The sequence below is a fragment of the Pelodiscus sinensis genome, chromosome 20 (genome assembly GCF_049634645.1).
Source record: "Pelodiscus sinensis isolate JC-2024 chromosome 20, ASM4963464v1, whole genome shotgun sequence".
Lineage (NCBI taxonomy): Eukaryota > Metazoa > Chordata > Testudines > Trionychidae > Pelodiscus > Pelodiscus sinensis.
Window position 1 is genome coordinate 20,742,489 of NC_134730.1, and position 26,453 is coordinate 20,768,941.

Here is a 26,453-nt window from a genome sequence, read left to right on the forward strand (position 1 = left end):
AATTAGAGCTTAAAGAGGAGTCAAACATTCAATATGCCATGTATGTTATGAAAAATTCATGCATGTTCAAGTCTCAATGACTTGGAATAATCCCATCATTGGTTCTTTACCACAGTTGCCAGTTTTACAGACTAGAAGAGCAACAGAGTGAAAATAAGAGATCTACAACAATTGTTACTAGGTCACCCTGATAAATTATACTGTTAAGCAAAAGAAATCTAATTTAACACCCAATCCACAGTAGGATCAGAATGCTGCTAGTTACAGTAATATTTACAAACCACTGGGCAAAGATAGCCTTGTCTGAGAATCAGGAATATACTACAGTTCTTACCGAAAAAAGCAAATTGTTTATACCCCCTGAGGAATCTGTTCTAGTACCCTGCTAGCAACAAACATGCTCTGATTAATTATAACACTTAAAGTTAACAGAGTTCCAAGCCCATTGTGAGCAGGAGCTAAATAAAATAAATTCACAGTAAAACTACACCTGACCAACTTGTATGCAAAGCTTATGCTGTCAATGGAATTGCCTGCTCTAACAGCTGTGTGCAAGAAAATCTTTACTATCCTCAACAGTAACATAAATGAATATAACACTCTATGGTTAACAAAGACAGGGAATTGACTAGCTGAAAAACCTTTATTCTGGGATATACTTTCTCTCTCCTGAAGTTTACAAATCTAATTCAGGTAAGATTACAAATGCATAGGACAATAACTCAGAATGCAACATATTTATTATCTTTTAAAGCAGTGCCACAGCGGATGAATTTTTACCATTATTATGTAACAGAGGGAAAAGTACTGGCTTAGTAACCCACATCACAGCTAGGGTGGGAAAGTGATTACAGGAATTCTCTTGCAGTTTATGATGGCTGTTAGCTTCTCTGTGACGCTATAGGGAGTGCCAGTCTTAACAAGCTTAGATTGATTAAGCTTACAAGCTGTTGTGTGTTGCTACCTTATTTATGGTTGCTGGCAGGTATAAGTTTCCAACCTAGGACCTGACTGACCTAAAAAAATCTCTGCTAAAATAGCACAAACCCACTTCAATGGAGTGCTTCTCCTTATGGATTTCCTAATGAATGAAACTCTCATGACTCCAGGACTCAGTTATGACTTGTAATTGCTAATTTGTCTCTATGCATGAACATGTAACATGCCTTTTTTCAAGCTAAGGGAGAGGTAGGTCATAGGTTCATTAATTTATCTTCATTTAGCTCAGGCTATGCCTGGTTTTCAATTTTATATAAACAACAAGGAATCAATTTTCTGTTTAATATAATTAAGCAAAACACATTTAAATGGATTTTTATATCTTATGGATTTTTAGTTAAGTAAATTCATGGGTTCCTGTTTATCTTAAATTAGACAAAACTGGAGGCTCAAAATTGCAGGTTTCAAAGAATTGTGGAATTTGTTTAGTTCCTTCATCTTTCCACTATAATTGATATCCTTGCCCTTTATTTTGAAGGGGGTCTTAGGAAGATCACTTCCACATCCCCGAGTGAAAGTTTAGAACTTACATTGTGGTAACATTAAGAATTCATTTCAAAATTAGGGCCTTATTGAGATGGTGTAGTAAGGATTCAGGTAAAGTCTCTACCCTGGCCCCAAAATTTTATAATCTAAAAAGACCCCCCCAAATTAAAAGCCTTGCCTAATGAAAAGATAAAAGGGCAAAAACACACCAGCAAAAAGCCATTCAGAACAATGGCAGATATGTTTAGTAGTAGCATGTTTGTTATGCAAGGTGGGTAAGTTAGGTTTACACAGTGGGGGAGAAGGGAATTTTGAAGTGACAAGAGCAAGGAAAGGAGTTAAGAGAGCAGGAGAGGATAAGCATAATACACAGGCACAGAATTTAGGGAGCTGAAAGGGAATGAGCCACTAACAGCAGGACAGTAAATAGGAACCATCCATTTTAGCCTAGATTTTAGGATGCTTGTCAGTGCATTCTGGAATAAGATTGTCAAACCCCAATTGAGAAGTATGTGCTTGCATAGGGCTTCATCTAAGGGGAATCCATATAGGAATCCCCATGCCCATCATGCAGTTACCTAGGGCTAGTAGAGAGATTCCATGACTTAGGGGAGGGCTCTGCTTGTGCACTGTAGCAGGAGCCTACAGGGCAGAGTAGGGAATGTGACCAGTTCATGGAATAGAAGCTGTACTAGCACCTCTGTTGTGCTGTCCAACATCATACATAAGTGTTTCCCAAATGGTGTTCCACAAAGTGAAAATAAAGGTTCTGTAAGAAAATTTCATTACAATAACATTGATTTAATATTTTTATTTAAGCATTTGTGAATTTTATTGAAAACTACTTTAATGTGTTCGCCATGGTAATTGTCTGTGAAATGCCATCTTAGCCAGAGAAGGGATGATGTCACTATTCAGTGCTGTTATATACCACCATAAATCCCCACACTGAGGGAGTGTGGATCACGTGGGTGACTGAATATGAATATACTAGCATCACATCAGTCAAGGTGAAGCTTCAGCTGTCAATCTAGCTGCTTATATGGGAGTGAGCAGGCACTGCTCTCACCAACACTTCCGTAGAGTAGCATGATTTCTTGTATTTAAAAATGTAACCATGACAAATATAAATTGACTCTGGTAGATTAATCTACATATTGAGAACCTTGCTTATCCTTATTTGTGGTCTATTTTTTCAGCTCCAAGTATTAGGGCTTCTGCAAGATTATTTTGAGTTCAAAAGGGTTCCATGGCCAAATAATATAGGGAACACTGTCACATACATGATTTGGATCACAGGAGATGACAAACATTTTCCAGTTATACAAAATTTCTGAAAGTCATATCCAAAAGTGTTTAGAATAGGAAGTTACAAAGGGATCTCATAAAAATGGGTGACAATAACAGGTAAAATTGAAGTGATGAATGCAAAGTAATGCACACAATACAAAAACTACATGTATGAGCGATGTCCAAATTAGCTACCACTCAAGAACAAGATTGCAGAGTAATCCTTAATAGTTCTCTGCCATCTGCTTACTGTACAGCAGCAGTATAAAAAAAAGCTTAAGTGTCAGGAATGAGGAAGGGGCAAATAAAGCAGAAGATACCACTATAGCAATCTATGGTGTCCACACCATTAATTCTGCACACAGTTCTGGTCTCCACCTCAGAAAAGATGCACTAGAATGGGAAAATGTGCAGAGGACAGTAAAAATAAAGGGGATGGAAACTGCTGCATATGCTGTATTCCCCTTCACAAAACAAGTAGTGAAAAAGACAGCAAGTTTAAAAACAAAGTACTTCTCCAAACACACCGACATCTTGTGGCTCTCTGCCACAAAATGTTGTATGGTACGAAAGTATAGTAGGCTCAGTAAAGGAATAGCCATTTATGGATTATCCTCCACAAATGGCTATTGGAACTAACAATGCACTAGTTTAAGTATCCTTAAAATTCTACCTGTCAAAGGCTGGGATTGAATGCCAGGGGATGGATCACTCTTAAGTTATTCATGTTCTGTGAGGTGGTAGGGTCTTGCTTTCTATTACTAGTGTAGGTGCTGCTGTTCCCTGCCCCCAAGGAATCTGGCCCCAAAAGCTGAAGAGAAATGCTAGGTGAATACTTTACACCTTTGTAAATATCCAAAAAAGTTGACAACTTCAAGCAGCTTCGTTTGAGGTATTTGGGTTAAAACCATAAATATGTAACCCAGATAAATAGCTTTGTTTTGATCAGTGATTAGGAAATGCCTACACTCCATTTGGCAGTGTAGTCATTGTCAGATCCAGGACATTAAACACTGAGGTAATATATTTGACCAACATTGTACACCCTATTACCAATCAAATGTACACAACTCTCAAAATGGACTTTTTTTTGCAGTAGCTCCCCTAGCATTGAGCATCCTTTGAACAATCCAGCAGCAAAATGCTATCCTCTCAGGTCTTAAATGGTACATTTGCATACCTTGAGAAGTCAGTTTGTGGGCTTAGGCTATCTATCCCGACCCAGTATTGTTTCAGTTCTTTATATTCTGCCCTACTTCTGTGGAGCATGACAGTGTCATGAGGGCAGGAATTGACAGTCTTCAAGCCCCAGGCCCTTTACCACCATAGGAATACAAATATTAGCATTTAGCAAAATACCCTGGTTTATACAGAATGAACCATGCTATTGCATTCTGTCTATAATATGAAAGACTACAACCTGTCGAACATTGGGAGGCTGGATGATTTCAAAACAGAATTTGCAATTCAGGGCTCATCTATAATGCCTGGTGAAAGATGCCTCACATGAAGGTTTTTCCTTGCACCCAAAAACGAATCTGGAAACCAAGGGCTTGCGAACCTTTTGAGTTAGATCTTAACAATTTTCTATGTACATGCTGAGTGTTAACCAAAGACTTGTCATTCCTCCTGGTTCAGTTGCCTAGATTTCAGTGCTATTTGTATACCAAGAGTTATTATTGTAATGACAAGGTTTTATCACTAGATCTTGGATTCCCAAGTTTCAAGGGGAATTTGTGTCACATCTATTAGCTGACAAAACATCCAATAAGTTTCAATGCACCACCATTAGAGAACCTGCTGTACAATTACACAGTACTCTTGCCCTTTAGAAAATTATATGAATGTGTACTTGGCTTGAGGCACCAAAGTTAATTCACAGCTGATGTGATCAGTTTTAGGCACGCTTGCTCTGAGATGCTGTCAAAAGCATCTGTAGAAAACTACATATTATTCTTTGCCTTCACCTAATGTATTTTCAGATTAAATCTACTCTAGTCAAACATGCCTAAAACTACTTTCAATTTTGGATCTGATGCCAGTTCTGCCAGTAAAGTTCAGCTAATGTTCCCCAAAGGCGTTTCAATGTTACTAACCAGTAAAACGAAGCCACAGCATTAGAATGCATTAGGCTGGTTCTCTAGCAATATATCAAAGGCTGTTATGTGAGGATAAATGAAGGTGTAGAAAAAAAGCCTTTCTAGGATTTAAGATTTATCGCTTGTTCACCAATGTAGGTTCATGTACTTAAGTAAATTTCCACTTCACAGAAAATTCAGTCTTCAAATATCTTTATTGGAAGGCCATGCACTGCCCTCTTACTGTATTTCAAATCACTGTACATTTACTTGGTGAAAACACTGCCTGCATTTTCTAGTACAAAAAACTAAAAATTGTTTCAGGAATGTAGAGAAATATTCAACTTAAATAGCGAAAAAGTGCACCATAATTTACTGCTGCACTGTAGTCACTTCTGCATTTTCCGTAAGTTTCTTAAATAACTATCCTGTCTTGATAACACACAATATAAAGAGCAATTATGAAAAACAGACATTTAAATATACTTCTAAGTTATTGAGTATAACCAGCTGGCATTGGGTAACCTATCATAGGAGCAGCACCAGTGGCAGGATACGCATACTGCTGTTGGTTCATACCATTGTGCATAGTTGCAATGTTACTTGCATACTGTTGATCGTAACCATTCTGATAAGCTCCTGCAGGGTTAGCAGTAGCTCTGAAGCTAGTTTGCATGCCAGCAGATACAAAGCTAGTTCCAAATGGAGTTCCATTACTGTAGGTTTGTGCACTGTAGCCACCATTTTGGGCTTTTGCTCCGAACTCTCTCTTTCCTACTGCACCGTAAGTTCTCTCAAAGTTCTCTCTCTCTCTGAAACCAAATCCACCCCTTTTGCCCGCAGAATATCTGTCACGTCGATCACCTCGGGAACGACCTGTGAAGAAAAAAGATCCAGGTGAGTGACAGTCAAGCATCAATATCCATGTAATTCAGGCACGTATCTGCCTGCATTTCAAGGCACCCAAATTCTGTGCACAACTTTCACATTCCTAATATTAAACTCTTCACATGAAGAGTCAACCAGTATCACCCTTAATGGGTGAGACTTACTGGTTCTGGTTAACCAGTGGGTGCTGGAGCAGCTCCCCCGCCCCCATTACCACACAGTGTAGGCAGTGTAAGTAATGCAGAGCCTGCTGCAAACATGGGGGACTCCAGCCAGGCCAGAGTAGCCCATCTGCACCAGGAGGCCACTCCAGTCCAATTACTGCAAATCCATCCACCCACCCTTTAATTGGTTAAACATTGATGTTTAATCTGTTAATGATTAAACAGGATTTTACATCCCTATTTAATATTGAAACAGTTATGGAAAATAGTGCAGACTGCCTAACTCTGAAGGAGGGTCTCGGTCTACATCTGATCCATCGCCTCTACATAGCCAATAAGCACTTAAATGGACTGATTAGAGAAGCATTAGAATCCTAAAAAGCAAAAAGTGAGGTTGCACAAAAGACTGGAGGTGAAATGGAGGATGGGAATAAAGGGAACCTGATATTGGACAAACATTTTTCCACCCCAGTGTAATAGCAGATTGGTACCAAAGAAAGTGATTTTATGTAAGAGTATATTCTGTTACCAATCTTTGCTATTGCTTTCAAAGTGACAGCAATTTATTACAGATAACTACAGTATTTTATATCTGTCCACTAAGGATGTTAAAATGTGTATCCACTGAAAATTTCAGTAAAGATATTCACACACAGGGTAGGTGAGAACTGGATTTTAAGATGGCCCCCATTCTCCCCTCATCCTGTGCATGTCAAAGGGGAGGCAAAGGCAGCCTACCCTCTTCCCCCACACTTTTGAGACAGCTCCCCATACACACCAGTCCCAGCAACCCCCCAACCCACTGCATGATACAAAAAGAGGAGGAGAGGGGGGCTCTCTGTATAACTAAATGGGCCCAGACTCATTGGTTAACTGTTCTACTAAAGTCACATCCCTAATGTCCACAAGCCATAATTAAATTACTTTTTCTGCACAACTGACATTGATTCAATACATTTAGTAACAAATGTAAAAATCTGTTTAACTGGCAAGATGACAAATCTTAAATCACTCCTGAAGTAAAATGGTAGTATCCCTCTCCAGTAGAGGGCCTTGAAACACTGAAGTTGAAAATACTTGTCTGAAGTCCTAACAGGCTACAAAAAAAATGCATTGACAAAGTGTGTAAATTGAGTATTTACCTGAACCTCTGTCTTCAATCAACTGAAGCAATTTGGGGTTGATAGCTTGATTAGCCTCCCGAAGCACAGAGATGAGGTCGCTTACTTGCTTTATATTGTTAGGAGTAAAGAATGTGTAGGCTGTGCCTGTTTTGGTACTACGGGCAGTTCGTCCAATTCGGTGGATATAGTCCTCTGAGGAGTTAGGGTAGTCATAATTGATGACAAATTTCACATCTTCCACATCTGTAAAGTGTTGCAGTGCAGCAAAAGGCAATGTACAAGATTTTGCACACCACAACAGCCAAATCAAAAATAAACGTTAGACAACTATATTTGTAAGAAGCTAATGGCTGCAAAGAATGTTGTTAGAATTATCCATTTTGCTTGAATATTGTGGAAGAGAAAAAGAGTATGTACACTCCATCTGTACCAATCTTATCACACCCACCCAGTGATCTAAAAACCTTACCATAAAGGAGAATGCATTTGCTTGTCATTCCCAACTCAAGAGTTCCCTTACAATCATCAAGTGACTTCTGAATGCTTCTTGCAGTAGGGCCACTAAATCTCACAGCAGCCTCTTCATGTGCTCATTTGAGGACCTTAGAGTAAAAACACACAAGGTCCTTCACATACACACTCATCAGAAGCTCAAAAAAAATGGGCCACACTGCTTGTCTTGCCAAGACCTTTCAACCGCAGCTGCAAGAAAAACATACCTGTCCCCCAAAGTCACCAAGTTGTTTTTATGCACTGTGTCTCGTCTAGGCAAGCGCTTCCAAGAAGCCAGGGTTCACTTGAGAATGTGTCTCTCTCTGGCAGGTCTCGACATGACGACTGGTGTATAGGTGAAGGAGGAACTTTGACTTTCAAAAGGAGAAGCCATTGCTTTCCCGCCCCACTTGTTAAAGTGAGAGGTGGACTTTTTCTCAGATCTCATGTGCCAGTACTCACCAATTTGTACAAGGCTTAGTACATTTTAATGCTGCTCTCTCCATTTCAAGGTTGAATTTAATTTCATTGAACAATGAAGTTCATATAATTATTTTCTTCGACATTTCAGCAAAGTCACTGAAATTCAAAGACCCACAGATCACAGTGAACAGTATGCACAGAGCTACAGCACTGCACCATGGCAAATCATGCAAAGCATGGGACAGAAAAATATACCAGGGCAACGTGAACTGTGAATGAAAACTGCCGTTTCATGAGAGAACAGTTTATGGGGTAGTAGTTTAAGAGATGGTCTTTGCCTTTTGAAGATTACTGGCACACAATGCTCTCAGCTTTCACCTCTCTATTCGACTGGAAGCAGCCAGCCGATCATTTCCACTAGTCCTCCATCCCCCTCGAGTCCTCCGATTGTCATGCCTAGGCCTTGCCACAAAGACTGCACCTTTATGTGAAAAAAACTTAGAAAAATGCAGAGGTTAAAGAAAGCAATGAACTTTCTTTAAATGTTCTGGCAACTGACATTACAGGAGTTGTACTAACCTAGACCTCTGGATGCAACATCTGTGGCAATCAGGATAGGAGCTTTTCCATGTTTGAATTCTGTAACAGAACAACTGGATTAGCTTATATTTGAGAAAAAAATCTGAAGAGTGCCAAGAACAAGCTTGAATCACACTTACCATTTAGAACCCAGTCTCGCTCCTGCTGACTTTTGTCACCGTGGATACCCATTGCTGGCCACCTGAAAGCGTATTTACATTGAGTGATTATCAATTTTATACCTACACAGAACAAATTCAGGAACTCTGCAAATATGTATGGTTCCAATCTGTTTATATACTTCTGCTTTTTAAGTGGAGCAGTTTCAAGCTCTTAAAATGGAACTGAAAAACATTTAATGAATTTATACTGCATCAATTAAAAATAGATCTTGCTGGAGGGCAAGTTATTTGGATCAGTGAACTGACAGAAGCTTAGCTTGGTGTATAGCTAAGCTGCACAGTGAAATCTAAATAAGCTAAACATTCTAAGTTAGAGGAAACATACCCATCTCTTCTCATTTTTCTGGTAAGATCATCACATCGTCTTTTGGTTTCCACAAACACAATAGTTTTGTTTTCTTTCTCGCTCATAATTTCTTCCATCAACCGAATAAGCCTTTGCAAGAAAAATTAGTTAATCAAAAGCACAACTAGGAGATTCCTAAAACTAGCATATTGTTTCTATTAGTGCTATTAAAAGTCACAATTTGACTCCAAATAAAACCAACTTTTAAGCCCCACACTAAGTTGTTTAAATTATGGTAAACTTCATCATAAGTGAAATAAAAATCAAAGGAAAACCCCACTGAAAATTTGCTAATTCTATTAATTTAGTAGATCCCATGAAGACATCTGACTTTGAGAATTAGTTTTACACTCCCCAACTGCCTTGGGAAGCACAAATTCAAGTGACTACTTACTTGTCATCTTTCTCTACATCATGACATACATCCACAATTTGAAGAATGTTGTGATTTGCACTTAGTTCCAATGCCCCAATGTTGATGTGTACGTATTCTTTCAAGAAGTCTTCGGCAAGCTGTCTAACTTCTTTGGGCCATGTTGCACTCCACATTAGAGTCTGCCTGTCAGGCTGAAGATACATTAAGACTGTTTATTAATTTGAGTCACCCCAGTAGAACTGCATAGTTCAGCAATGTAGCAAATGTTGCACCCAGCTATGCAGTGGACAGGTTAGATCCAGTCCAATTTAGTTAATATAACTGATGGGGATTGAATTCAAAAGTTTGATTACAAAAATTGTGATTAATATATGTAGGCACCTTGCTTTCTATTTAATTTTAAGTAGATTACTTTTGATTCAGTAAAGATCAGAACAGGACTCCTTTTAACTTACCCTTATCTGATCTACAATTTTTCTGATCTGAGGTTCAAATCCCATGTCAAGCATTCTGTCAGCTTCATCAAGTACAAGGTAAGTACATCTCCTGAGATTGGTCTTTCCAGCTTCTAAGAAGTCTATGAGTCTTCCAGGTGTTGCAATACAGATTTCCACACCTTAAACGAAGCACAGAGCTTAGCATAACCGACAAAAAAGTTCCCATATTGCCTATGTCCATACGTTAACAGATTCTTACCTCTTTCTAAATCACGAATTTGTGGTCCCTTTGGAGCACCTCCATAAATACAAGTAGACTTCAAACGACAAGCTCTGCTATATTCAGCTGCCACTTGCTGCACTTGTTGAGCCAGTTCTCGAGTTGGTGCCAGCACCAGACACTATAAACATTGTCAATATCAAATTAGTACACCAGCAGGGTAAACAAGCACAAAATCTTTCAATTTTTGCCAAATCTATTTAGAGAAAAGCTAGCTACAAGAGTCAAAGTTTTATGTAGGCAAACAAATTCCAAAAGATGACCAAAAATCTTTTAGAAGTGGATAAGATTGTCTTCCGGTAACACTTTAAAAAGTGTAATAGGCTTCTTTAGGTTTCACTGCCAAGATACCCTTCAACAAGTACCCTCAAAACCAGCCATCTTTTGACACAGGGGGTTATGCCCTCAAGCTAATCCAATTTTGGGAAGCACACTTTGAATTCTTCAGTCTTAGAGGACAGTCTATACAATGCACCTAAGCCTGATGGACTAGCTAAAACATGAAACTGACTACTTGCAAGGTTTATAATGATGCAGCATTCAAGTGCCTAACTTTTCTACTCAATCCACATACTCCAACCCCAACAATTTGCATTTAAGAAAGCCAGATTCCTCTAAAAGAAAAGAGCTTCATATTCTTATACTCACAATAGGTCCATCTCCTCGCTCCAGGAATGGCTGATGATTTATATGCACTATAGCAGGCAACAAGTACTGTGTGAAAACAAAAACTCATGTTATACATACATATATCTAAAACACTAGGAAATGTAACTAGATTTGCAGTTTTATGTATTAGTAACACTTTGAACATGGAAATGCAGTTACATAACCTGAACATTGTAAAGTTACAACTTACGGACAAGGTTTTCCCAGATCCAGTCTGTGCTACTCCAACCATATCCAGTCCACTCAAAGCAACAGGCCATCCTTGTGCCTGAATAGCAGTTGGTTCAGTGAAATTCTGTCCCTGAATTACTTCCATAACATTTGCTGCAAAAGAGAACCAATGAATTAGATGCTTGCATTCATGATGTCTGAGTGAACCCCTGGATATACAGGTATCTGTACTCACCAGGAAAGTTAGCTTCATAGAAATTTATAAGCGGTTTTGGACAGGTATGGCCCTTCACTGTGATTTCTTTGCTTGCTCTGTACTGTTCAACCTCTTGCTGCAAAACATAATTACATTAGCATTATTTAAAGCTTTATCTAGAACAAAATTGCAAATTGACTGAAATCAGTTGTATTCAAATGAAGTGTAATAATTTCTCTAAACTTACTGATTCATATCCCACATAATAAGTCGTCAAGTAAAAAGCACATTAAGTGTCAATTCCTGCACAGATAAACAATTTTAATTAAGCAAACAGCCAAGGTACATACCACAGTGCGTCTGACTACATCAGGATGCTCTTGATAAAAATTCTTCTCAAATTTGGGCAGTTCATCTAGGTTCCATTTCTTTTTCGTAAGTTTTTCTCCAGGGTTTCCAAATTTCTTTCCAGATAATGGTCCGCCTCTGCTTCCTCCAAATCGAGGGCCACCAAACCTAAAAAATTATTAGCCATGAAAATGTTTGCAAAATGTAACAGTCTCTTATGTGACAGTTAACTCACTTCCATAGTCAGATCAATGCTAAAATTCTCAATATAGCTAATTCCTAATTTGTGTTCATCAATATTTGGAGAAAGCATTTAGCTGCCCGTTTTCACTTCCAAAGTATAATAAAAGCCACAAGCAGCAGATTAGGATTAGTCACCAAATACCTAACACCCCAGATAAAGGAGCACCTAATTTTCTAAAGCATTTAAAATGAATCGCTGGAAACAAAAACAAGGCTAGCCCTAACGCCTTGGTAACAGAAGTGACACTCCCAGTGTGCGTCAGAGATTGAAGAAAGCCAGTGTATGCCCGTGGGTGGGGCGTTATGAAATCTAGAAACATTCTCGTAAGTGGGTGCCTATGGGATGCTTTTTAATTTAAACAAGCGCAACGAATTCGGGTAAGGAAACAAAACCGGCCGCAAGACGCTGGGTCCCAAATAAAAAGCGCATCGGAGTCCCTTCGACGGAAAACGATAAAATCACCAGCGCCCCCAAATCCCGTTCAGCCGCCAAGTACGCACCCCCCATCTCACAACTGGGCCAACGGGCACCGTGAAGGGTTATTCGCCCCTCCAGGCCCCGTCCCCATCCACCCGGGCTAGGCGGCGAAGTGCCCCCGCCCCCGCGGAGAACATGGCGGAGCGGCAGCCGCGGTTTCCTTTGTTTCTCATTTCTGTCTACGCCACATTTTCCAGCCGCTGCCATTTTAGAGGCTGGGCGGGGAGGGGGAGGAACAAAGGCAGCAGCCGGCATTTTGATTTCCCCTCAGTCACCGCATGGCGGGGCCGGCCATTCACATCCGCTTACACAACACAAAGCAAGAGCCGGCCGGCTTTAGCCCCAGACGCCATCTGCCCAGGGCGGTTCCGGAGCGGGAAGGGGGCAGTTTCGGTCACCGGAGGGGCGCGTGCACGACCCGTTAAACCGCCAAACACGGTTCCGACTGCCCGAGCCACCAAACCGGGAGACCTGGAGCCCGAGCAGCGGCGGGGGGAGGGGCGCGTTCCCGAACTCCCCCCCCCCCCCCCACAACCCGGAGCCGACGATCCCCAACCGTCGAGGGCAGATTGCTCAGCCGAGTTTGTACTTCACCGGCATTCGGTCACCAGCCCCCGGGCTCGCCTACCACTCTCCCCCCCCCCCCCCAGGTGCCCCCGACTGCTGGGATCCGATGCCATCGCCCCCCACCTCCGCAGTCAGCGGCCCCTCCCGCCATTCGCGGATCGATGGAGAGGGCGCCCATCCCCGCCGCCATTTTACATGGTTCAACGGCCGGTAGAGCCGTTCGGAGGAAACACGGCGGCAAGCGCCGGCCGGGGCCCCAGACTCACCCTCTGTCCATGTCGTATCCAGGCATAGCAATGGCGGCGGCGGATGAGACGAGCCCGAGCACTGAAGCGAGAGGCAGAAGGTACGGGAAGGTCAGGGACTGCAGGCGACTCTAATGAATGGGGAGCGTCGAAGCGCCCGAACGCCGGTTATATAGCCGGCGCCCCAGGGAATGCTGGGAACCGGGTCGTGACGCGAACTCAGAACCCTTCCCTCTGTCCTGCGTCAGAGACCGAAGCAGCCGTATTCCCCTCCCCCTCCTGTGGGCGTGGCCGCGAGCGCTAGGTTCTCGACTTCTCTTTTGCTTCGCCGGCCGGTTTTTACCCTCGCAGGCGGAAGTTCCCCTTTCCACTTCGGGCGTGGCTCGCGCTACAGTCACTGCCCGGCATCCCCGCCCCCTTTCCGTTTTCCAGGCGCGTGCCCAAAGCCCTCGAGCGGCGTCCTCCCCTCCCCCTAACTTCAGCCTTTCGCGCCCACGCTTCTCAGAGCGCGAGCCGCCCGCGCCTGCGCATTCCTGGTGGTGTCATCCCCTCCCCCTCATGCTCCGTTGTTGTCATCAGAGGCCTACTGTGTCCTTTGTAGCCCCTTTATGATGGAAGAGGAGCGGGAGGGGGGCATTAACCAGCTGGGGCGCTGCACAGTCCCTCTCTCTGCCCCGAGGCTGTATAGGGGAACCAGCCCACTCTCATCAAAAGGGCATTGCCCCCAACAGCCCCAGGTTCTGACATGGCTGTTCCCTTCTCTCTCTCTCACACACACACACCTAGTAAATGTGACTCCGCAGGTGGTTCATGATCGTTGGGAGTCAGGAGCTTTGTTTTATGTAGAATCCTGGGACTGGGGCTGAAGGGGACCTTGAAAGGTCATTAGGTCCACAAACCTTCAGAGAGGCAGGATAAACCCAGATCATCCCTGACAGGTGTTTGTCCAGCTTGTTCTTGAAAGACTTTAACAGTGACAGCCCCCGGGGAAGCCTGTTCCACTGCTTAACTGCTATTTGGAATATTTTCCTGTATCTTGCTGCAGACCAAGTCCATTACTGTGTCTATGGAGAACAATTGTTCATGGTCCTCTTTCTAAGAGCCCTTTAACATATTTCAAGCCTGTATCAGGTTTCTCTGTCAGTTTTTTTCTCGGGAATAATATGCCCAGGTTTTAAAACTTTTCCTCACCGTTTTTTTAAATCTTTGTATAATTTTTATTGATCTTCTCTGGCCTTTCTCCAATTTACCTACATCTTTCCAAAAGTTTAGTACTCAGATTTAGGCACACTACTCCAGCTGATGCACCACCATTGTGAAGTAAAACAAGACAATTAACTATAGTGTTAGCTGCAACACTATTTTAATACAAATTGCAGATTTATATTAGCTTTTTTCTAACTACATCACCTTGTTAAAATGTTCAATTTGTGATCATGAGAACCCCAGATCCTTTTCAGCAGTACTACTAACTAGACAGTTCCTATTTTGTAGTTGTGCATTTAATTTTTCCTTCCTAAGTGAAATATTTGCAATGTTTTTATTGAATTTCATCTTGATTTCAGATCAATTTTCCAATTTGTAAAGGGAATTTGGAAATCGTATCCTCTAAAGTGCTTGCAACTTCTCCCAGCTTAGTGTCATTTGCAAATTGTATAAGCATATTCTCTATTATCCAAGTCATTAATTCAGATCACTAAAAGCACTGGACCCCTGACTGACACTGTAGAACCCCACTAGATATGCCCACAGAAACTACTCTTAGTCTGGTCTTGCAATCAGTTGCCCACTCAGCATATAGTATTTCATATTACCCATTTACCATTACATTACCTCATGTTTCACTACATATTGCATCTGCACCATTTTCAGAAATTCTTCCTTCATTGCTTTAGCACCTGCTGATGCCCAGTTTTCCCTAGAGCTTCCATTGCTGCTAGGAACAGTGGAGATGCTCCCATACTAAACTAACAATGGGATATTTTTAAATTAGTGGTAAGTCTGGAGCTGGCAGCAGGAGTTGGGCCCATCCCAGCACTCACTGGCTGTAGCAGGAAGTAGAAGTACCTGGCTCCTGCCTATTCTGCTCTGCTAGCTCCCAAATGTGTCACTGCTTCCTGCTTCCAGCAGGGGTGGCCCCAATCTCTGCTGCCAGCACCAGGCCCCCTGATAATTCCCTGGACTGCCCTGGGCCCCACACTGACCCCAAAAGCGCAGATCCTGGGATGGTTGCTCCTCAACTGTCCATAGCACAGGACAGCGCTGTCTTCTGTTCTGTGAAAGAGCAAACAACATTTCCTTATTCTCTTTCTCTACATCTGTCAAGATTTTATAGGCCTATATCATCTTCCCGATGTTAAATTTCTTTCAAGCTGAAAAGTCCTAGTCTTTTTAATCTTTCCCCATACGGAAGCTGTTCCATACCCCTAATCATATTTGTTGCCCTTCTCTGTTGTGTCTTTCCCAAGTCTAATATATTTTTTGAGATGGAATGACCAGATTGGCACACACTATTGAAGATGTGTGCATACCCTGGATTTATATAGAGGTATTACATTTTCTTATTTATTATCTCTCTCTTTCCTAATCATTCCTCACATTCTGTTTTCTGACTGGACGCCCATAGCATCTAGCTATGAATCAGGACTTCATTGTGGTAGCTGCTGTATAAAGAATAAAAAGATGGTTATTTTCCCAAGGAGTTTACAAAGAAACCTTAGATGCTATATTTTGAATATGCAAAGCTATTTGATTTTTCCTTTGCTCCTTCCTTTTTTATACCAAGTGGCATGATATGTTCATTTATCAATTAAGTCATGGCTTTATGGAGGTCTCTGCTTATATTGAAACCCAGATTTGGTACTAGAGTCAATATAATTGACTTTCTGGTTTGTATGTCACTGTAATTCACTGCTCTCAGACTAGTAATTAAGATCCCAAATGCTTTTGTCTTCAGCCTTCTTCAGGTACCATACATTACATGTGTTTGGGATATTAATGAACAGGGCACTCCAGATTCTGGGGTAACATGGATTGATGCAATATAGAATTTTGAAAACTTTTAGCCACTGTTTCATGGATAAGCAAATGTGTTTAGGTCACTGGATATCTATTGCAGCTAAGGAAAGCTGGAAACTTCAGTGACAGCAGTAAAGGGGAGTAAACATAAGCAGGCAACATCTTTCAAAGTTTTCTCCTGCATTGGGGTGATAAGAGTCCCCAACATTCCTACACTCTAGAACAAGTCTTTCAAGATCAAAAACTTTCCTGTGCTTTCTTATCTTCCCAAGCACTCCTGAAGCCTCATTTCCCTTTAATCCCAATCCTCTATGTTCAAGAAAAGCAGCTTAAACTAAATCCTTTATTGACAAATTCCTCCCAGCATTTCCTAGGACAAACTTGACCAGAGCTCTCTCATTTTGTGCCGTCTCCTCCCCCAGTACTTCATATAAAGGGAGGTGGTGGAATCACCACCCAAGGGAGGTGGTGGAATCTCCCTCTCTGGAGATATTTAAGAACAGGTTAGATAGACATCTGTCAGGGATGGTGTAGACAGAGCTTGATCCTGCCTTGAGGGCGGGGGGCTGGACTCGATGACCTCTTGAGGTCCCTTCCAGTCCTATTATTCTATGATTCTATGATTCTATATCTACTGGGACAAGCCTTCTCGACACCTGAATTTGGCCTTGAAAGTCTACATCCAGTAATCTTGCATAATACTCTATTTCAGAGTGATTAGATGTACAGTGTATGTCTTTAGTTAGCAGTCTGTAGAACTGTTTGTTATGCCTTTCTATCATTCATTATGTTATTCTGAGTCAACATACAAGACTTTTCACTATCATTATGCATTATTGACTTGTAATACGATTATTGATGCTTTAAACATAACACATAGCTGCTGCTTCAATGAATTTAAAGTGAAGATAGACAATGAACATAGATAAGGGGAAGAAACAAAAAGAGTGAGATGCAGAAGTGATGTTTATTATAGGATTTAGGGTTTGTGGGGTTTTTTTTGAGCTAGAGCCATTGAAAGGAGTAAGAATTTTTGTGCTACCCATTAGTGAACATTTCTCAGACTAATGGTTCCACTCAAACCAGGATCAAGGGGACCCCTGCCTCTCTTTCCATAGGTCCTGGAACACTTACGTTGTTCTGTGTATGTAATGATACCCTGCATCACTAGGGTGTCAAACTTTCCCAACAGAATGCCATTTCGGACCAGATGCCATTGCCGCAAATGGTGTTCAGTCCATCAATTCTGGGAGAGTTGGAAATCCTATGCATCACTGTTACTGTCAGGAGTTGTGGGTGCTCCACCCTCTGATATGACCCTATTACTTTCTCTGGGAGGCTTCCTGTGAGGGCATACCCACACTGTCCTTCCTAGACTGTTCTCTGTGGGCAGTAGGAATCAGGTTGCCACTTGTCCTTGTTTTTACAGGAGCATCCCTGATTCGAGATATCTATAATGGGAAATCTGTTGTAAGGGTGCTCAGTACACTTTGCCAGCTGTCTAGTTTTATGAACTCAAGATCATCCTGAACATTCCAGTTTTTTTGTACCTCAGAGTTGGCAACCCTGCCTAGGACACTGGGTGCAGGGAAATGCACATCACTCCCAGGGCAAAGAGAAGAGTTCCTTGGGACACCGTTGTTGTTCTCATTGGGTTTGCTATAAGGTAGCCAATTTTGTTTAACCTTATTTCTGGAGATTTAATCACGACATAATCTTTAATTCCCGGCCAATCCTGGAAGGGTGTCAACTCTACCTGTGCATGCCAGGTTTTCCCCTAGTGCTGTCCATTGTGTGTGTGTGAGATCCTATAGCAGGAGTTTTCAAACTGTATTACACTGCAACCCCACCCCTTCTAACAAAAACTACTGCACCAACCCCAAGAAGGAACCACTGCTTGGTGGGGAAGAGGGAGCCAAAGCCTGAGGACTTTAGCCCCAAGCAGAGGATCTAAAACCTGAGTCCTACCGCGAGTGGGGCTCAGGCTTCAGTTTTGGCCTCATGACTCACAAATCTAAGCCAGCATTGCCAACCCCATTAAAATAGGGTCGTGACCCATTCTGGGGTCTCACCAGTGCCCTATAACTGTCTGTCAGAGATGGGGTGGTGACTAGTCTGGCTTTCACAGGCCTCTCCTGTGGGTGCCCTCAATCCCCTGGTAGCGCTCCACAAGGCGGAAGGTCCCACGTGAGACCTGCCATCACTCGTGGGGTCGCGGCTCACACGCTGCATTCCTCACGGTTTTGCTCAAGTAGAATCCGACTACGTCATAGTCCAACTGTAACCCTGGAGACTGGGGGCTGGGAGGAGGGTTGGCCAGGATCACATGACCCAAACGCGAGCGCTAATTCGCGCGCGTTGCTTAGCGGTACAAGAGACCCCGCCCCTCTCGGTTGCTATAGCAACCGGAGCCGACGCGGCGGCGAAATACCCCTAGCGACAAACGTAGCCGGTGTTTAATCAGACCCCGAAACGGTGAAAACATCTGCGATATCGGGTAGAAAACGGGGGTGGCGGAGTTATAAAGTATAAAAAAAAGAAGCAGCTCGCCAGGAAGTCCCGCCTCTTCCGGCTCCGGCTTGACCAATCGTTGCGGGGGAAGTGCTGACGCGATATTTAAATATCCTGGAAGGGCGGGGGTAAGGGAGCTGTTGTTGGGCGCGCTGAGGGAGCTTCGGCATCGCGTCCCAGTGAACACATCATGGGCAGCTCTGAGGAGAGAGGTGGGGGGGCGTGCAAGGGAGCCCCACGGGCGGGGGGAAGGGGGGTTCTGGTGGGAGACGGGGGCGGTATGGGGCGCCTCCCTCCCAACTCGAGCTACTTACCTGGCCCTATTCACCCTGGGCACCAGCTCCCCACCCGCCCTGCGCGCTACTGGCTGCAGCACACAGGCAGGTTAAGTGACGTGACTAGGGTCACCGAGTGAGAGCGAGGCGGGATTGAACCCTTCACCCTTGAACCCCGGGCTCGTGCCCTGTGTGGTCACCCATCTTATTGAGTCCCCACCCGTGAGCTTGCTGAGCTCGGGTGGATCGCTGCCATGCATCCCGGAAATCTGTGTGGGGCCGGGGGGGGGGGGGAGGGAATGACTGCTGTAGCAGGGAGCCCTCTGGACTTGTCCTCAGAGTTATGTTTGTCTATAACAGTTAAGTAGAACAGCACACACCTGCCAGGCTGCCTCTTGTTCTTGTCCCCATGCTGGACTAGGTGGGGAGCAGTGTTCCCTCTAATCTTTTCCACCCGTGTGAGGCATAATTGTATGTGCGCATTCACACGTGCCTCAGTGCACCACCAGGAGAAATAAAAACCTTAGCTGAGGGCAGTCTGTTTATCAGGGAGGCAGCATTTGAATCTTTCCTGAGCAGTCATATAAGCTCGCAGCTTTGTACAATGAACATATGAGTAGTTGTCTTTCTCTCCTGTCTCAGTACTGTTTTGTGAGCCAGTACCTGCAATCTTATTGGCCCTGTGTTTTCTCCTTCTCTTGTCTTGTAACTTAATTACAGACTCTGAGGCTTTCTCTTGGGTGAACAATCCCCAGATGACCTCATTTAATATGTTAATACTGAAAATGAAACAAGTTATTTGGCCATAGCCTAAGGACAATTAAACAACCAGAAAGTATCCTTTAATTTTATAATGTGAAAATGAAATAGGAGGGCGAGTGTTTTGGGAGGCAAATGTAGGTATCCTTCAGCCTGTGGAGGAAAAAATAGATCTGGACACCAAAAGGCTCTTGCTGCTCTGCCAACAATTTGCTAAGCTATCTGCCACTTATTGAATAGTCTGTTTCATACACTTTATCTGTTTAAAATTATGCAGAAAAACCTTTTGTGTAGGGCAGAAAAGAGAAATGTGTGTGTGTCAGCACTGCTGGCAAGGGAGGGAGTTAATTTGTTTCTCTGGACCTCTGGTAGGCTACCAACAAACTTCTGCCCTTCTTCCCATGATGAATATTTTGTTGCCCCAGGTGACTGCCTTTAAATTAAAGCTGGCCTTGCTTGTCCCCTGCGTATTTGTGCATTTCATATTATACTTAATTTTTCCTCTTTATTTTTCTGCCCAAATAGCAAAGAACACACCAGTTTCCATAACAAAAAACAATTTGGTGGACAAAAGGCTGTCTTTCTCTCCTGTCTTTTGCTTCCACCAGTAAATAAAAAATACATAATTATTTGGTAGGTATAAAGAGACATTTTTTTACTAACAAAAGTGTTACATGAGCCTTTTGCTTAGTCTCTCTCCATCACACTGTACATTGAAAATTTTTGTACTTTTCTAGCTAAGTCATTTACATGTTTTAACTCTTTTTAATAGAATGGGTTGATGTTGCCAATGATCTTCTTATGAAATGTCATATAAATCTACATGTGACGAAGCTCTCAGAATGTGATGCCAGTGTATTTGTGCGTCTTTATGAGTCAATTTTGGGAGAAAAAGTACCAGGTAGGAACAGAGCTCCTATATAATTTATATCTATAGTGGCTTTCTTTCATGTCTGTGTGAATACAGACATAAATACAAGTGTAGTAGGAGAGGAATTTATTAATCTCTCAAGTGCAATAACATTTTCAAAAGTGAAATCACAAAATAAACTGAGGCCAGTAGAATACACTATGCATATGGCCCAACCAAATTTGCATCCAGGAAAATGACACGGCAGATTATTAAATCTGGTCTCTCCCTGTGAAATCAGGTCTTTTGTGTGCTTTTATGTTATTTCCTTACTATATATTTTAGAAATTTCTGTCTCTGAGTTTGTTTGTTCAAGAACTTCTCCTAAACGGTAAGACCTAAAACTACCAAATTTGGTATGAAGTTTCTTCTTATCGTAACTTAAAGCAAGGTAAGGGTTAGGGATGTAATAGTATAGTTGATTAATCGATAAGTAAAAGCGTATAGGTTAATACTATACACGACACGCATTCCCCTGGCCAGTAAATTTTTTAGCAGGCTGGTCAGCAGCCTGGCTCAATCTTGGCTTGTGCCAGGTCCAGGACCTACCCCACTACAGTTCTGCATTTAAAGTGCATTAGAAGCCAGGTGGGCAGGCAGCCCAGCTCGTGCTGGGTCTGGAAGCTCAGACCTGCCCCCCTTAGACAGTAGCTGCTGTCATCCCATGCTGTTGCCTCTGTATTAGAGGTAGCAGTGTGGGGTGGCAGGCAGCTGCACTGTGAGAGGAACTGGTTTTTAAACTGGCTACCCTTGTGGACCAGAACCTGCCTGGCACCCTTCTCTGCTGCCTCTGATAGAGGCACCAGCACAGGATTGCAGGGATCTCCCCAGGAGTGGGGCCAGAGCACACTGGCTGCCGGCCCCACCCCTGGGGACTATAGAATGGTTGACTAACAGATGAGAATTAATGAAGTTAATCGGCTATCCAATTAACCGATATTTAACATCCCCGGTAAGGATTTGATTCTGCCAAGATAATGGAATGTGTGTAGAATTCGATTTTCGTATAAAATGAAAAAGGTGGTGTCTGGTAGGAGGAACAGTTATACTGCAGAATGCCCATGGGGGGGCAGCAAAGGGACTGCCAGCAGCAGCACAAAAGTAAAGGTTGCGATATGGTACCATGCCACCCTTACTTCTGCAGTGCTGTCTGCAGAGCGCAGCAGCTGGAGAGTGGCAGCTGCTGACAGAGTTCAGCTCTGTAGGCAGCAGCGCAGGACTTAGAGTGGCAATACCATACAATGCTATCTTTCTGCGCTGCTATTGGCAGTGACTCTGCCATGAGAGCTGAGCTTCTGGCCGGCAACGGCTGCTCTCTAGCTGCCGAGCTCTAAAGACCACCAGCAACAACCTAGAAGTAAGGGTAGCAGTACTGGAACCCTTGCCTACAAGGGTAGCAGTACTGGAACCCTTGCCTATGATCTTCCTAGCCCCTTTATTGGATCAGGACCCCTACAATAACACTGAAATTTCAGATTTAAATAACTGAAATCATCAGATTTATTATTTTTAAAATGCTATAACCATGAAATTAACCAATATGGACCATGAATTAGATAGGGCCCTAATCATGTGTATTTCTGGTAATATACTGTGTAGTTTAACATTCAAACAAACAAGTTTGAAAAATGTAATGCATAGAAGGTTGAGTAGTCTTTAAATGTTGCTTAAACTACTCAAGTGAAATCTACAGCAGGATTTGAAGGTGTTCTGTTAGCACATGCTATCTGTGTTTTAAAGTCTAGTACAGGCAGTCCCCAGGTTACGTACAAGATAGGGACTAGAGGTTTGTCCTTAAGTTGAATTTGTATGTAAGTCGGAACTGGCTTCCTGGAATCAGCCGCTGATCAGTTTCAACAGCGGCTGAATCTGGACTCCTGGGACAGAACAGCTGGGGCACTGCTGGGTAGGTCCCCGCAGGACCAACCCGGCAGCACCCCAGCTGCTCTACCCCAGGCGTCCCGCAACAAAAGCCTGGTCTGCTGGGGGGGGGGGGGGCGCACTAGCTGGCAAAGGAGCAAAGCTGCACGGGCAGCGGGGTCCCGCCGCCTGTGCGGCTTTGCTCAGGTCTCCCTGCTGTGCTGGGGGGGACTCCCCTCCCTGCTGTGCAGGGGGGGACTCCCCCCCCCCCCCCAGCACAGCAGGGAGACCCGGAGCAGCTTTTCTCGCCCCGGAGGACGCGGTGGCGGGACCGCTGCGCTCTGGGCGGTCCCGCCGCCCGCGAGCTCCGGGGTGAGAAAAGCCCCGTTCGTTAGTGCGGATCCGACGTAAATCAGATCCGCGTAAGTAGGGGACTGCCTGTATGTATAAGGCATACAACCTCTAATCCATGCTAATCTGGTAGAAAACTTGAGCATCTGAATATGGTGCTAGGGTAAGTTTACACTGCAAAAAAGTGTTAACTTGGGTTAGTTGAGTTAAAATAACAGTGGAAACACTGCAACTTGGCTTGTATCTTGGGTTGACAACTCAAATTCAGCCCCAGGCTCCTCTTTTGCCTTCCACTCAAACCACTAACCCAAGTTGCAAGTAACGTTTCTATGTCTTAGCTAACATGGATAAAGAATGTTTTGCTATCAAAAGATAATTAAAAGCCTTATCTACCCTGGACTTTCAAACATGTTAAACATGTTATCCTGTTCTAGACAAGATTGCTGTAGTGCCAGGATTTAGAAATGAAGTTGCTAGATGGAAAATACCTGCAGGACAGCTGTCTATTACAAAAACAAATATGTGTGCAAACTTGTTCAATTCTATTCTACTGACCTTCTGTGATGTAAGACTCCTATCATGAATTTTATTACAAGATTTGGCTAGGATCATGTTACAAACTATTTCTCGCCTTCCAAATTTCATGTTTATAACAATCTTTTCTTAAACTAGAGCAATGAAAAAATTAGTATACAGCTGCTGGCATTGTTCTACTTTCTACTCTGGTTGTAGCATATAGCACTTATAACACTTCCCAAATGCAGCCACAATTCATTTGTACTTGGTAATTTACCATCAGTGCTAATTCGGTAGCCCCATCAATTCTGGAAAAAAATTAAGATTTCCGCTATGGGTGTGAAGAAACCATTATTAATGTGACCCAATGCAGTATTGTTTTAGGCCATCTCTACTCCAGGGCTTTTGCTGGCATTGCAGTGAGTAGACCAGGCCTTGAAGAGTCTACAGCTGGTCTAAAATAATAGCTCTTATTAAATAACGAGGATGGATCCAGTTCATCTCAGTGGAATCTGAATCTTTGTGCTTATACCTTTGTTTACTCGGGGTGGGTTGAGGTGAGAACTACAAATGTTTGAGGGGCATCCAGACTAGTTTTTACGAAAGTGTTAATTGCTTTAATTGGCAATCAAATTCAAGGTAAAAAAAACTTAAAACAATCCCTGAAGCTTGTTGATTCAAATTAATGTTATGTTTCAAAACTGGTTCATGTTGCACCATTGCTGGTACCACATAGAAAAGAAGAGACCTTAAACAAAACAGCAAACTCTAGTTCAGCTCTCCAAATTTAAATTGTTCTCACATATTTCCATTTTACTACAGGCTGTAAGGAATGAATACTACTTAAGTCAGTTCTGTCTTCTAAGTCAAGTATCATAGCTGAATACATTCTGTGAATAGTAACCAGTGGCTCTATTTGCACTCAAATACATACGTGCATTCTGTTCATATATGCAGTAACCATTGAATTGTTTTCCTATGACAAAAGACAGTAGGGTTTCCCACCCCTACTTTACACAAACCTTTGCATTTAATTTCATTACAAATAAAGTAGAAAAAATTATGTCGCTTTTGGGGCCTACACAGGGTATTGTCCCCTTCAAGTAGGCTGTTGTATGATGCAATGTTTGTTTTTGTATAGATCTCATAGCCACTCCCAGAAGCCAAGAGGATGATGCACATAATGTACAAGCAGTAATAGATTCTCTGGCATTAGACTACTTGCAGGTCAGCTTGTCACACATCACTGGTGAGTATTTACGCTAATGGTCAATGAACTGAGAAATATACACGTGTTTCTGAAAAATGGTCCAGACTTTACTTTCAATTTTATAATCAAGGATGCAATCTTTCAGAGGATGCTGTCATATCTGCATGCAAAATGGTGCACCTGCAATTACTAATGCCCAGCAAATAGAGGCTTGGTCTAGAAACTAAGGCTGTGAATATTTATAGGGGGCCTGCCAGGGACAGGAGCTGCTCCAGCAGGGATGCCAGAGCAGTCCTGGCTATGAGGCGTCCTGACTTGTGCAGCCCCTGCCTGCGGCGGAAAGGGGAGGGAGTCCAGCCAAGCAGCGGGCATGGAGGCTGCTTTAGCCTGGCTGGAGCCCCCCCTGCCCTTCCCTTTAATTGGTTAACCAATTCCATAAGATTTTACACCCCTGCTGACAACTGGGCCATCAATTTAGAGAACAAGCAAATAATTAAAAAATAGATTAAAGCATGTAATTACATTTTGTGTGTGCTGTATGTGTTGAGGCTATTTGTTTTTACCTTGAAGCTACTTGGATTGAGACACAGCAGACATCCAATTATTCCTAGTGACACATATAGCAGTTTATCTTGCTTTGTGCATCAAGTCACACCCTTCCACCCAACTGGAACAATGTTGTGGTTGGTGATGTCAGGCTGTATGGAAAGAGTCTTTGCCCTTCTCACCTTGGAAACAGCAGAAGCAGTCTTGAATGTGTCCTTGGGGGTATAATTGCGATACTTGGCAACAGAAGAAAAATACATTGTGGTGGTAAACATTCAGACACTAACAGATGGAGTGTTAAAAGCAAACAAGGGAGGATGAACTGTCTAGCTAACTGGTAGATGTGTATGTTTTAATCTGTTAAAAATAAAACTATTTGTAACAATTCAAGTGATAAATTGCCAATATGGTCTCAATTTTATTTGAAATTGATTTTAATTGGATATTGTCAAAGTGTTTAGTTTATTTACTATGATGTTAAATTGTGAATATTTATAATAGAAATAGTTAAGATATTTTAATTGTCTAAATTGGACTCCCAAAATTTATGGAGACCTTCAATTTTTAAGTCTGTGGTTGATTCTTAAGGTTTTTTTAATTGAATGACATAACTTGAAATATAAACCAGATCAGTCTCTTAACAGTAACAGTGCTAACAAACATCTGCAGTAAAATACTGACAGAATAGTTGAAATTCTGGTTCCAATCATACTTTAGAAGAAGCCAAACATTCTCATGGGTGTTAAAGACCAACATTTTTATAGAGGTTGCAATATTGCTTGTGACTATTTGTAAATAACTGGAGTGCATCTAAGTCCTCTGAAATCTGAGCCTACATCCGCTCTGGGCAAGACACCCTGGGCATGTCTAAAGAACGTGCGGCTGTCATTATGTAAATGAAGCGCGGGAATTTAAATCCCGGCTTCATTTGCAATTTTGATCTGTCTAATTTACACCCCTCTTTCGAAAAAGGGATGTAGTCTAGACATGCCGCCTCCTGTGGGCCGCATCTGGCCTGCCAAGCCACCAGATCCAGCCCATGGATGCAGCAAGGAGCCTCTGGCAGACTCCCCTTCTTGTTCCGTCCCTTCATGCTGTTGGGCCGTTTGTATTTCACAAAGTGTGAGCGGGGGGGGGGGGGGGGGGGGGGGGGAAGGGAGGTGTGGTGCTTCACGTCTTTTCCCGCCCCCAGCACAATCCCATTGGCTAGTTTCTGGCCAATGGGAGCTCCCTATTTCAAGAACAGGCAGGGCAGGATGCACCTCTCCCCTTAGGCTCTTACTCACAGAGCATATGGCTCTGCAGCTTGTGCCGGGGTGGGACAGGCTCCTGCCTGAGAAACATGCTGGACTGCTGGCTGGGAGTCTCACAGATAAGTCTCCAGCCAGAGCCTGCCTCTGGCACCCTATCCCCTCCCTCTCCCTAGCCCTCTTCCC

The 26,453-nt window shown here is 42.9% G+C and overlaps 2 protein-coding genes across 7 annotated transcripts in view; one reads left to right on the forward strand and one right to left on the reverse strand.

Moving 5' to 3' along the window:
* Nucleotides 1–5,049: 5,049 nt before the first annotated feature.
* On the reverse strand, nucleotides 5,050–13,280 carry DDX5 (DEAD-box helicase 5). The gene is made up of 13 exons (XM_006110598.3): nucleotides 13,083–13,280; nucleotides 11,531–11,696; nucleotides 11,220–11,316; nucleotides 11,004–11,137; nucleotides 10,793–10,858; nucleotides 10,124–10,265; nucleotides 9,883–10,043; nucleotides 9,446–9,618; nucleotides 9,031–9,141; nucleotides 8,664–8,725; nucleotides 8,524–8,583; nucleotides 7,048–7,272; nucleotides 5,050–5,729 (listed from the first exon to the last, which is right to left on the reverse strand). The coding sequence occupies exons 1-13, from the start codon at nucleotides 13,106–13,108 to the stop codon at nucleotides 5,347–5,349; spliced, it is 1,806 nt and encodes a 601-aa protein (XP_006110660.1). The 5' UTR covers nucleotides 13,109–13,280; the 3' UTR covers nucleotides 5,050–5,346.
* A 5,151-nt stretch (nucleotides 13,281–18,431) lies between these two features.
* The window catches only part of CEP95 (centrosomal protein 95), a 40,059-nt gene continuing 32,037 nt past the window's right edge, over nucleotides 18,432–26,453 (forward strand). For 3 of the 6 annotated variants that reach the window (XM_075903918.1, XM_075903913.1, XM_075903914.1), the window contains exons 1-3: nucleotides 18,706–18,802; nucleotides 20,397–20,525; nucleotides 24,403–24,510. In XM_075903918.1, the coding sequence (XP_075760033.1) occupies nucleotides 18,781–18,802; nucleotides 20,397–20,525; nucleotides 24,403–24,510 (259 nt within the window). In that variant the 5' untranslated portion in view covers nucleotides 18,706–18,780. Of the gene's footprint in view, nucleotides 18,555–18,580; nucleotides 18,803–19,093; nucleotides 19,225–20,396; nucleotides 20,526–24,402; nucleotides 24,511–26,453 lie in introns of those variants that run through there. The other 3 variants (XM_075903917.1, XM_075903916.1, XM_075903915.1) reach the window with 3 other exon arrangements.